The 14,055-nt window shown below is 40.1% G+C and overlaps 1 protein-coding gene across 1 annotated transcript in view; it reads left to right on the top strand.

Moving 5' to 3' along the window:
• The window catches only part of LOC127419752 (spermatogenesis-associated protein 2-like), a 118,640-nt gene extending 106,610 nt beyond the window's left edge, over nt 1–12,030 (top strand). Inside the window, exon 4 of the mRNA XM_051661443.1 lies at nt 11,981–12,030. Coding sequence (XP_051517403.1) covers nt 11,981–12,027 — 47 coding nt within the window. The 3' untranslated portion in view covers nt 12,028–12,030. The remainder of the gene's footprint in view (nt 1–11,980) is intronic.
• The last annotated feature ends 2,025 nt before the right edge of the window (nt 12,031–14,055 follow it).

Below are 14,055 nucleotides of genomic sequence, written 5' to 3'. Positions count from 1 at the left end.
TTTATGTCCAATTTTCAAATACTTTTTTGCCTCAAAACAAAGTTTGTGATGTTGTGATTCACCATGGAGCTGGTTGTTTTGGTTCCTGGCTTACAACTCGTATATGAAGGATTTTATAAAAAAGTCTGTGGAAGAAATTAATGGGGAAAATACATCCAGAACCCAGACAACTGAAAAAGTGGGCGGGCACTGTTGTGCTCTATTGTGATGAAAAAGGTTGCGGGCTCGAATCCATCCATTTGTAACTTTTTATTTGAATAAACCAAGATTGCATCCGCACATCTGTTGATGTATACAGTATCTTGAGTGAGGACAAGTGTTTGCATATTTCTTTGCAATTCTACTGGAATGGAACGAGTAGAGTGCACGCATTTTGGGTGCACTGAGAGAACGTACAGCTGTCACTCAATTCCACTGATAACAGCCACGAGCACTCATCATACCATTCAAAATAACACATTATAGCGCCAGATCGCCACTTATTTTAACCCACACGAGCGAAATCTTAAGAACTGCCAATCTTCCCAAACTCCACTGCACACGATGGAGAAAGTACCATCCACCCAACCACCCAATTTAAAGTTAAGAGATAGGCTTCAACTTTAACATTCTAACATTACTGCAACTGAACAGGATTAACATTACCAGTTGTACAAACAACACAACAAAAAGAACAGAAATTGATACAGTGCTACACACACAAATGCTTTCATCAAATCAAGTGGCTTGACACTTTAAGAGACTTATGCTGCATCCCAATTCGCCTACTTAGAGTATTTAATGTTCTGCATAATTAATAAGCTGAAAGGCAACCAGCGAATGCATCAACAGGAACAGTGCTGTAGTGGTGTCCAGTTTGTGAATGAATCGTTCTTTTGAACTGGTTCTTTTTAGTGAACTAGTTGAACCAGTTCACCAAATGGACTGAATCGTTTGAAACAGTTCACATCTCGAGTCAACACTGATCAACAAGTTACTCTATCTTAACCTGTCTCTCGGACATGACTGACACTCCGACTCGAAATGTGCTGATAAGCATGAATGATATGATCCTAGAACTGGTGATATCTGCTTTTCCTTACTAGCTCACAAATCAAACTGAATGCTCTGGTCGCAACAGTTCTTGAGTGAACAGTACAGTGAACTGAGAACCGCTTCTTTCAGAGGTGTCCGACATACTGAGAACTGTTGAGCTGCTAATATTTTTTTGGGGGGGGGGGGGCGCACTGCAAGCCTGTGTTCGAAGCATCCATCGTTACCACTTGCATCTCACCCGTCTGGAAGAACGTGGTTGTTTTCCACATGGTCAACGCGACAGTGGCGTGATACCACAAGGCGCAAGCGACCATGTCGCCATGAAGGATGGGGCACCTTCGATCTGAGCCAGCACTGAAGGGGTCTCATTTGCAGTAGTCCCAGTGGAGTGAGGCCCAGGGACCATTGAAATAGCTTCAACGGAAATGTTTTTCCCACCTTGAATGTGTTCAAATTCCAGAGTATGGAATGAATGTGTTCCGTCAGGTGCGCCAAACTTCACAAGTGTCCAGTTCAAGTGCCTCAAATCCAAAATGGGATGTAATCCACTGTCCTTTTTAGAGACTCAAAAGTAGTGGCTATAAAATCCGCTATGAGCATCGTCCATCGATATTGTCTCTATTGCATCTTTCACGAGAAGATTTAATATCTCTGAACAGAGAACCGGCGCATCCCGCACCGTTGCCAAGGAAATAACGCAGTTGAAACAAGGTGGCCGACTCGTGAACTGTAGCATGTAATCGTGCATGAGCACGAATCAGAACCTCATTTTCAGCTCACGACAGCATGGAAAGTGAGAGGGCTATAAGGCAGGGGCGGACTGGGAAGAAAATTCGGCCCAGGATTTTACATAGAAACTGGCCCAAAAGTTGTTGATGCTGTCCTTTTCTGCATATCGCTGGCACCTTCCGCCTATTGCGGCGCCGTTTTGTGGCGCGTTCTGCATAATGCGGCGGCCCCATTTCGCTGCCGGCCCACCGGGAAAAGTCCCGGTTTCCCAATGGCCAGTCCGCGCCTGCTATAAGGTGATACTGATGCACCTGAAATCTCTGTGTTGCGGCATAGCTGTCTTCTGGCATGGTGTTAACAACAGTAAAAACAGACATCGAAATGGCCTGTGCTATGGAACAAAATCGTTCACAGCTCGCAGCAGCAGGGAAACCGAGATGGCTATTAGGTGACGTGGAGGCACCTAAAATCTCTGTGTTGTGATATACACCGATCAGCCACAACATTAAAATCACCTGCCTAATATCGTGTAGGTCCCCCTCGTGCTGCCAAAACAGCTCTGACCCATCGAGGCATGGACTCCACAAAACCTCTGAAGGTGTCCTGTGGTATCTGGCACCAAGACATTAGCAGCAGATCCTTTAAGTCCTGTAAGTTGCGAGGTGGGGCCTCCATGGATCAGACTTGTTGGTTCAGCACATCCCATAGATGCTCAATTGGATTAAGATCTGGGGAATTTGGAGGCCAAGTCAACACCTTGAACTCTTTGTCAATTTTTGCAGCGTGGCAGGGCGCATTTTCCTGCTGAAAGAGGCCACTGCCATCAGGGAATACCGTTGCCATGAAGGGGTGTACGTGGGCTGCAACAATCTTTAGGTAGGTGGTATGTGTCAAAGTAACATTCACATGAATGCCAGGACCCAAAGTTTCCCAGCAGAATATTGCCCAGATCATCACACTGCCTCTGCCGGCCTGCCTTCTTCCCATAATGCATCCTGCTGCCATCTTTTCCCCAGGTAAACGATGCACACGCACCCGGCCGTCCACGTGATCTAAAAGAAAACTTGATTCATCAGACCAGGCCACCTTCTACCATTGCTCCATGGTCCAGCTGTGATGCTCACATGCCCATTGTAGGCACTTTCGGTGGTGGACAGGGGTCAGCATGTGCACTCGTTTGGTCTGCAGCTATGCAGCCCCAAATGCAGCAAGCTGCGATGCACTATGTGTACTCACACCTTTCTATCATGGCCAGCATTATGTTTTTCAACAATTTGTGATACAGTAGCTCTTCTGTGGGATTGGACCGGATCAATGAGCCTTTGGCACCCATGACCCTGTTGACGGTTCACTGGTTGTCCTTCCTTGGACCACTTTTGATAAGTAGTAACCACTGCATACCGGGAACACCCCAAAAGACCTGACATTTTTTAAATGCTCTGACCCAGTTGTTTAGCCATCACAATTTGGCCCTTGTCAAAGTCACTGAGATCCTTACGCTTGTCCATTTTTCCTGCTTCCAACACATAAAATTCAAGAACTGTCTGATCACTTGTTACCTAATATATCCCACCCCTTGACAGGTGCCAATGTAACGAGATAATCGATGTTATTCACTTCACCTGTCTGTGGTTTTAATGTTGTGGCTCATCAGTGTAGACAGTCTCCTGGCATGTTGCCAACCATAGAAAAAACATAATAGAGAAAATGACACACTCTGTTTTCAGCTCACAATGGCGGGGGAAACTAGAAGCATGTTTAATAAGCACTGCAAGATGACAGTGCTAAAGACCTGAACTCTGAATAGGGAGAATGTCAAGTCATAATAAGCTGTTCGTGCAGCTCTGGAAAGAACAGCACTGGCAGCGAAACTCGGAGGTGTGCCAACACAGTGAACACCATTTTTTTAAAAGGCTTAAACAAGAAAACTTCAAGCATCACTGTCTCAGAGGCCACTTCGTCCCATTTTCCCACCTACAGGGGGAAATTACGGTAGGCTGCCAGCACACTGCATGAGTATTTGTAGCTTGCTAGCCTGCTTAACATTGCTAATTCTTACTCTTATACGTTCATCATTTTATGCTTTGCCATTTTACCGCGTGCTTCGTGTTTTTCTGCTTTCCTACTGTTTCAACTGAGTGTATTTTACCATGCACACCCGTTTTCTCTCTTTTTTCTTTTTTCCCCCGCTTGTCTACATCTCGCATCTCGACTGCATGCATTCATTTTCTCCACTGTGTTTTACATGGATTATTATATCAATCTCAAACATCTGCTGATCAGGAACCACATCGAACCACATCGATCTCAAACCCTTGCCGCTCAAGAACAACCATAACAACAACAACAAACAACTGTGGTAAGTCATGGCATTTGCTCATGTTATTTCTCCCTGCATTGCATGCCACATGTTTACTATAGCTTCGTCCGTCAGCAGTGAGGGATTCACATGTGAAAAATGTAAGGAATTATTCAGGCTGGTGGAGAAGGTTAATGAGTTAGAGGCACGCATCCGAACACTAGTGGAGGTCAGTGAGAAATAGAAGCCGGTAGATACTGTTTCGGATGTGGGTAGTACAGCGAGCAACACACATACTTTGGTTCCGGATGTAGAGCCCCCGCAGCAGGGGGTTTGGGTGACATCTCGGCAGAATACTCTCTCAGCAAAGCGACACCACTCTCCCATTCCTGTTAGGGATTCCAATCGATTCTTCCCACTCAGTGATGCACCCACTGAGAATCATGTTGAAAGAGCCTTAATCATTGGTGATTCTATTGTAAGAAAAACTAGTTAATCTGAACATCTTCTAGCTGCCTTGAGATGTCACACAGGTCACATAAACTACAAGACATAGAGACTGTATCACCTAGATGTCATATAGAGACTGTCTGTTCCCCGAACTACCAAACACAAAACTCTCACTAAATCATTTAGAAAATGTTTTATTAAGGTCAAACTTGAAAAAACACACAAAAAATTAAGATAAACATCATAAAAAGGTAGGGCTACTAAACATTAGATCTCTTTCTACCAAAACACTAATTGTAAATGAAATTATTACAGATCATAGTTTGGATGTGCTCTGTTTGACTGAAACCTGGCATAAACCAGATGAATATAATAGTTTAAATGAATCTACTCCCCTCCGGTTATTGTTATAAACATGAGCCTCATCTGAAGGGTAGAGGAGGTGATGTTGCTACAATTTACAGTGAAGTGTTTGGTATTACTCAAGAGGACAGGATATAAGTGTGAGTCTTTTGAACTAATAATGATTAATGTGACACCGTCAGATATAAATAACAAATCACTGTTGTCTTTTGCCCTTGCTACAGTATATAGATCACCTGGGCCGTACTCAGATTTCCTTGGTGAATTTGCAAATTTTCTGTCAGATCTAGTAGTTAATGTAGATAGAGCTTTAATTGTTGGTGACTTCAACATTCACATAGATAATGAAAATGACACATTGGGATTAGCATTTATCGATATTCTCAACTCTCTTGGAGTCAGACAAAATGTGACAAGACCAACTCATCACCATAATCATACACTAGATTTAATTCTGTCATATGGAGTTTATGTTGATACTATAGAAATTATAGAGCGATGACATCTCAGATCATTACCTGGTTTCTTGTTTGCTGTGATCAGCTAATGTCACTCAATCTATACCACACTATAGTTCAGGTAGAATTATTCTATAGACCACTAAAGATAGCTTCACTAATAATCTTCCAGAATTGTCTCACATACTCAGTTGGCCAAAAAGTCTAGAAGAACTTGATGTAGTAACAGAAAATATAAATACAGTCTTCTTTAGCACTCTTGATAGTGTCACCCCCCTTCAATTAAAGAAAATTCAAGAAAAAATCCCCGCACCATGGTACAATGATCACACTCATGCTCTCAAGAGAGCAGCTCGGAAAATGGAGTGCAAGTGGAAAAATTCAAAATGGAAGGATACTGTAGCTACAGACAGGCACTTAAAGCTGCCAGGTCAGCATATTTTAGCAAACTCATAGAAAATAACCACATCAGTCCTAGGTATTTATTCAGTACTCTGGCTAAATTGGTTAGGAATAAAGAATCGACTGAACCAGATATTCCATCACAGCACAACAGTACTGACTTCATGAATTGTTTTACTGATACAATTTAAATAATCAGAAATAAAATTGGAACTCTGCAATCAACTGTCATAGCACCTCAGAAAACAGTGTCTCATAATTTTCCTCATGAGCAACTTCAATCCTTTGCTGTCATCGTTCATGAAGAGCTAACAAAACATATCAAAACATCAAAAGCCACAACATGTATATTAGATCCAATACCAACTAAGCTCTTAAAAGAGGTATTCGCTGTAATCTCAGAACCTCTTCTTAATATTATTAATTCCTCGCTATCCTTAGGACATGTCCCAAGAAACTTTAAAATGGCAGTTATCACACTGCTTATTAAGAAGCCACAGCTTGATCCTGGAGAATTGGCTAATTACAGACTGATTTAAAATCTACCATTTATGTAAAAATACTAAAAAAGGTAGTGTCCTCCCAACTATGTTCATTTCTACAGAGAAATGGTATATATATGAACAATTTCAGTCAGGATTTAGGCCCCATCACAGTACAGAGACTGCACTTATCAGAATAACAAATGACTTGCTCTTGTCATCTGATCATTGCTGCATTTCTCTTCTAGTTGTTTTAGATCTCAGTGCTGCCTTCGACACGATAGATCATGACATTCTCTTGAATAGGCTGGAGAATATGTTGGCATTAGTGGACTTTCATTAGCATGGTTTAGGTCCTATTTATCAGACTGCTACCACTTTGTATGTGTAAACGAGGAATTGTCAAATCAAACAAAAGTTAAGTATGGAGTGCCACAGGGATCCGTTTTAGGGCTTTTCTTCTTAAACATGCTTACCCTGAGAGATATTATCAGGAATCATGGAATAAGTTTCCACTGTTATATCAACGATACCCAACTTTATATTTCTTCTAAACCTAATGAAAATTCACAATTCCCCAAATTAGCAGAGTGTATCAATGAAATCAAAGATTGGATGGCCAGAAATGTCCTCCTACTCAATTCCGACAAAACAGAGGTACTAATTATTGCACCAAAAATCTCTAAAAATAAGCAGCTAAAATATAATTTGACTCTCGATGGATGTACTATTATGTCATCTTCTACAGCGAAGAACTTAGGTGTTATATTTGATACCAATGTGTCCTTCGAAAGTCAAATTTCCAATGTTTGTAGAACAGCATTCTTCATCACAAATATTGCTAAGTTACGGCACATGCTCTCTGTTGCTGATGCCAAAAAACTAATTCATGCTTTCATGACCTCAAGACTAGATTATTGCAGTTCATTACTGGGAGGATGTACTGCAAGTTCAATAAATAAACTTAAATTGGTTCAAAATGCAGCTGCCAAATTGCTGACTAGAACCAAGAAATATTATCATATTAGCCCCATTTTATCGTCGTTACATTGGCTACCTGTTAAATTTGGTATTCATTTTAAAATTCTGTTAACTACATACAAAGCTTTGAATGGTCTAGCTCCACAGTACTTAAATGACCTTCTGACATGCTATATTCCATCACGTTCATTATGATCACAAAATTCTGGCTTGTTAATTGTTCCTAGAATATAAAAATCCACAAAAGGAGGTAGATCCTTTTCCTATTTGGCTCTTAAACTATGGAATAGTCTCCCTAACACTGTTCAGGATGCAGACACCCTCACTCAGTTTAAAGGAATAGTTCACCCAAAAATAAAAATTTGCCGATAGTTTACTCACCCTCAGGCCATCCAAGATGTATCTGAGTTTCTTTCTTCATCAATACAGAATTTAAGATTTGTAGGATTTCATTTCAGGCCTACTCCTTCAAACAATGCAAGTGAATGTACTCCATTATTTGACGGTCCAAAATGCATATTTAGGGTGCATCAAAATAATCCACACGACTCCAGTCAACAAACAGAGTTCTTCTGAACCCAAACGATTGATTATTTTTAGAAACAAAACAATACTTTTTAACTGCAAATGTTTGCTTCCATACATCTCTGTGACGCGCGCTCATCAGAGGGATGACGTAAGCTCATTGGTAAGGTCACACGTCACGTGGAGGAGGAGGCAGGAAGCAGGAAGCAGGAAGTGCATCACTGTTTACAAGAGGAGCAGCACTGTACAAAAGTTTAATTGTCTTTGCTGTAGATTTGTATTTGTATGAGTGTATTGTTCAAAATGGTAGTTTGGTGTGTGTATCCTGGATGCTTCAACCTTCAGAAACCCCAAAGAAAATGCACGGCAGGAAAAATATAAACTTTTCATCGATTGCTTATACATGATCATGAGCGATTGAAGCTCTGGCTTATCGCACTGAACCTGGATATCAGTACACCCCTACAATCTCTCAAATATTGGAGGGTGTGCAGTGAACATTTTACCTCTGAGGATTTCAGACCATCGAAAGAAACAAAGGGTCAATATCTGAATTCATCGGCTGTGCCCGTGCTGTTTTTCCAGCGAATTCAGGTATGTGTGTTAATGTTGTCATTGTCACGCCTCCCTTGGGCTCTGCACCTCCCTCAGCACTCCGTTCCTCATCACTCGATTTCTAATTCACCACACCTGCACTCAATTCACTTGCTCATCACTGCCTGCATAAATAAGTTTGTGAAGCTTCTCTTATGTGTGATATCACCTGTACCATTGATCTCACTGTGTAAACCCTGTAAATCCTGTGAATCTCAGTAAATTCTCTCGCATTTGGTTTCATTAACTACAACTTGTGTGGCTTGATTTCCTGACAGTCATATAGCCTATAAAGTTCTGCTAAAGAAAAAGTACAAGTAGATAACGCAACGGCATTGCTCCGAAATAAAGGATGGTTATTTACTGCAGTAATGTTTTTTTTAATTATTATTTGGAAATTATTTTTTTATTTTTATTTTTTTAATTGTTTTTGACTGTTTTGGTTTGTGAACAGTGTTTGGTCTGTGATCTGTGCAAGTTTCTCTTGTAAACAATGATGCGCTTCCTGCCTCCTCCTCCACGTGACGCGTGACTTTACCAATGAGCTTACATCATCCCTGTCATGAGTGCGTGACAGAAATGTATGGAAGCGAACATTTGTAGTTAAAAAGTATATAAGTATTGTTTTGTTTCTAAAAATAATCAATCGTTTGGTTTCAGAAGAACTTTATTTGTCGACTGGGGTCGTGCGGATTATTTTGATGCACCCTAAATAAGCATTTTGGACCGTCAAATAATGGAGTACATTCACTTGCATTGTTTGAAGGAGGAGGCCTGAAATGAAATCCTACAAATCTTAAATTCTGTTTTGATGAAGAAGGAAACTCAGATACATCTTGGATAGCCTGAGGGTGAGTAAATTATCAGCAATTTTAAATTTTTGGGTGAACTATTCTATTAAGTTTAGACTAAAGACTCTTCTATTTAACCATGCATAAACCTAATTTATCCATCAACTCACAATTAGGCTGCTTTAGTTAGGTCTACCGGAACCAGAAACATCTATCATGATCTATAACTCTGCATATAATTGAATGGCATCTACGCTAATATTATTCTATTTGTTTAAATGTCTCAACCTCCAGATCCAGCTCTGTTCCTGCTTGGTGTCAGACTCCACTGCTACGTGCTGCTGAGTGATGACAACAAACTACAGCCGGTGCTAGCCAGACATCACTTCAGTCTTTTACGATGTACTGATGCCAACTCCAACTGTAAGTCATCAGATACTTCATATGCCACTGCCTGAACCTTGGATTTAGGATGGACCCCACCGAACCTCACCGAAATGACCTGCCGGTTGAACTGCGATGCACCTCATTGATCTCTGCCTGCATCACCTTTGTCTATTGATGGACTACACTCTTGAAATGGAATACATAGGCAATAATTTAATTGCCAGCAAAAGCCTTCATCAGCCAACTAACAAAGGACAATGCATCTATGTGAACTTCTGCAGTTAATCCAGAATAGACTTCAAAGACATTAGTCAATAATCTTACAGTTCATAAAAAAATATTTTTTTTGGACCTTAACACTTACATAGTTTACAAATTTTAAACCATGACTTGCACTGCACACAAATAACGAATATTGGCATTATATTCATGCTGTTGAGCCACAGGGGAACTGGCCCTGACAGTGAGCCTGGTTTCTCCCAAGGTTATTTTTCTCCATTAACCAACATTTTATGGAGTTTTCCATAAGCCACAGTTCCTTGCCACAGTTGCCTTCAGCTTGCTCACAGGGTTCTAAATACAATTATTATTTAATTATTTAATTTTTACAATCATATTTAATCAAACTACACAATGATCACTCTAAGAATTTATAGATATTACAGTTACATTTTTTGTTAATGCATGATTTTCTGTAAAGCTGCTTTGAAACGATATGTGTTGTGAAAAGCGTTATACAAATAAAAATAACTTGACTTGAATGTGTACATGTCTGAGGAAATGGGGCATGGGCGAACGATGTCTGTAGAGAGCGAGGCTGGGAGAGCAGTATGGATTGACACCTGTGGGAAATTATCTCTAACAGCTGTTTTGTGTTGCAGTGAGAGCTGGAGAGGGATATGAGGGCAGTCCAGACTGCCGGAGGGGAGAGAGAGAGAGATGCACACAGCCGTGTTCGTGTGTGTGTACATTTGTTGTGCTGAAAAGCAAACCTTTTTGTATTACGCTAAAAAGTGTTAAAAATAAAGACTTCCGTGGATTGTTTATCCGGCTCCCGCTTCTTCCTTCACAAGAGAGCAAGAGATCTGTCACAATGTCTCACTAATGAAGCCCACTGACAAAGTATCCCCGACATAAACACCACCGTGAATGATTGCAGTTTGTCGAAGCGAACTGTCAATCACCACGGAATAGAAAAGGTCACTGGAGATGGAGAACAGGAGAAATGCAGGCTCAAGCCAGCGAAAATCACCCTTAAATTCTCAGCGATCTGCATCTTGTCCTCGCTAGATATAAGGAGGAGAGGGGAATGGCATCAGCTTCCTCAGAAGCTAGCCAAGAGCAAAGCGTTTGAGTATCATGCGCTCGCAATAAATACAGTCAATCTCAAAGAGGGTTGCATGCCTGGCAGGGTTATTGTTAGTTACATAGCACCCCTCTCATAAACTCTGGCGAACGTATTCACATCATGCGCGCCATGCGCAGAACATCACGGCCATACTGGGCAGGCAAAGCCGCTTTACATGGAGAGGAGAAATGCAAGGCGTGAGCCGGTGACAAATCATCCTCAACTTCTCCGTGCTCTATACCCCGTCCACATGTGCCTCCCTTGAGCCGTAGAAGAACTATGGTGGGAGGGGAGGGGACCAGCTTCGGCTTTCAGAATTAAAGCAAGCCGAGAGGAAAACGTTTTGAGTTTTATGCAGCCTATATCAAAAACACAAACTCGGCAAGCACTGTGTCAGCATAGCTTCTGCCCTGGCAATCACAGAGCTTGTGCTGAATGGGCAAAGATACCTGATGTGGAGGAGTGGAGGCTGAGCCAGCGATAAATCCTTCTCAAATCTCCATGCTCTAGTCCCCGTCCTCACACTCCTCCCTCGTGCGGTTTCTCGGAAGCCGTAAGAGTATAGTGCGAGGATAGGGGGACGACTTCGGCTTTCAGAACAAAAAACGAATCATCTTTAGGTTTATGCATTCCCAGTTTACATAATCAGCCTCAACGAGCGCCACTTTACATAAAACAGAACTCGTGCCCGCCAGACAGATGGAAATATGCTTGTTTTCAGGTGCTTGTGGAAACATTTGCAAAACGGCATCTTTATAAAGATGTTGTAAAACAAACATCTCTTTTACGCTCGTGAACAGTATACAAATACACACAAATGCGATCAGGCTGTAGGGCTGATGTTACATGCTACAGAAAATTCCAATAAAATTCCAATAATTCAAAGTAAACTTTCTGTTGAGGCCCACAGGCTGTAGAATAATCAGCTCGCTGTGAAGCGGTGAAAATGGAGATAACCTTTGAATTAGAGATAACTCCATAGCGTCAGCTAAAAGATGACACAGCACTGAAATGACTGATTTGAAAGGAAACTGTTATGTCCCAGGATGTATTTTTGTTGTATTTTCATTACATTTTGGGATATACAGTATGTCTGTGGGTCAGTTGTCACTGTTTTGCTGTCTGTTTTTCTCTAGGCTACTCCCCACCTTTCCTGCTCCTCCTGCTCTGCTGTCTCCTCTAACAGGTACTGATTGTTGCCACCTGATTCCAATTGCCATTGTGAAGTACATGCATGTTGTGATTTATGGAGGAGCGAATGTGACAATATTAAAATAAAAATATTTGCAAAGAAATGTAAAAAAAGAAAAAAGTGTACTTTGAAATACATAAATACATTTTTTAATCTGACATAAATTAATGTTTATACATTTATTTCCATATTTATGCAATAACAAACAACCCCTTACACAAACTTTGTCACAGCAGCACAAAGTCCAATGCCCATAAAGGTATTAAATAATTGTAAACCTTTATAAACATTTAATGGACAAATGGTTTCCACTTTAGGTTCGATACTGCAAAAATATGAACAAATAATTAATACATTATTTGTAAAGATGTGTAAATAGTAAAATCATGCATATATACCACAACAAACAAACAGCAAATGTTTGGCTTTTACAGACCTTGGTTACTAATTAGCTGGACATTAATGAACAATTTGTAAATAAGAATAGTGTGTGAAGTGGTGCAAAATATTGAAAAATTTCTGAAAACATTTGTAAATGTAAAAAAGTGCACGAGCTCATATGAATTAAGTTTAATGACATATGTAAGCATTCAAATGTACATTAACAAATTATCTGTTAATCATTATTTAACATTTGTTAAAATAATTTGTAGATGTTAAAAAGTGCAAGGCCATATAGGAACGAAATTTAATAACATTTGTAAGTAATGGAATTTACATTAACTAATGCGTAACGGATCACAAGTTAATGTCAGTTAAATTCATTAGTTAACATTAACAAGGGCATAATCTCATATTTCTACTTATTTGAGAATGCATTAACTAATGATCTGTTAAGCATTATATAATGCTTGTTAATGATTTATTAATGAAAGTTATTATAAATGATTATCCATGAATGTATAATGGCAGCACTTTTTGCACTCACATTTTGAATTTTGGATGCCTTTTTGCCTCATGCTCACCACCCTCAAGCTGTCTTTCATTATAACGACAATTTGATCCAAAAGCAATTTGTTGGATGGGAATTAAACTTGGGTCAACTGCTTGGAAGGCAGCTACTGTATGTTCACCACTATACCACCAATGCAGGTAGATGGGGTGCCCTGAACTATGAGTTTTGCAAAAGACTGGAGGAAGTAAATGCTTGTTTAGGGGCCACCCTGTGAAACACATGCCTAGAGTATGGATCCCACCTTACATATACTTTGTGAGAAAGTGTTCCCTGTTAGGGAGTGTAAGGTAATCCTTGAATTCATGCTGCTGATGTAATAATGTTCTTGTTGTGCAAGCCCATGTTTAAAGGTCCAGTATTTTTTTTTAACAAACTTATGCACCTGAATTTATGCAACTCAGTAAATTATTCAAATTATATAGAGCAAAACAATTAAATATAACTGCAATTACAATCTGAGAAGTCACAGAAGTAACAACAGACACAGAGGGTTATGGCTAGGGCTACGGTTAGGGCTACGGCAATGGTTAGGGTTACCATGGGCCATGACACTCCCTTTACTGCACCATAATTCTCATAAAGGGTAATCTGTGGTGCATGCTCCTCCCAGCTCCCTAAGGTCCTGCATTTGCTTATGAGTAATATAATAGTTATCATGTAAAATATAAATGCTGCACCCCTGAGTTTTATTTTTTTTTAATGAATGTGTTAATGACATATAATAGCTAGCTCACGGTTTGCCTTTTTTATTGTTCGTAATAAATATGGTATGCCCCTTGTCAGTGACTTTTAAAATAATGTTATGACTGATGTGCAAGGATTTCAGTGTAGCATGTTGCTCACTAGATAAGTTATCTAGAGGTGTCGGAAAATCATGATATCTAGTGAGAAAATGATTTTGTTTTTAAATCATTTCAAAGGTGGAATAGCTCCATCATGTGCATGCAGATCATTTGTATATTATTAAAGTCTATATACTTAAAAGAATAGTAAGCTTCCTATTATACTGGAACAGGTCCCCTCTAAGTGCCCTGTTGTCTGTTTCTTTAGGAAAATAAATAAAT

This window comes from Myxocyprinus asiaticus, chromosome 29 (assembly GCF_019703515.2).
Source record: "Myxocyprinus asiaticus isolate MX2 ecotype Aquarium Trade chromosome 29, UBuf_Myxa_2, whole genome shotgun sequence".
Taxonomy (NCBI): Eukaryota; Metazoa; Chordata; class Actinopteri; order Cypriniformes; family Catostomidae; genus Myxocyprinus; species Myxocyprinus asiaticus.
The sequence above is the reverse complement of the archived record's forward strand: the minus strand, read 5'-3'. Positions and strand labels throughout refer to the sequence as shown.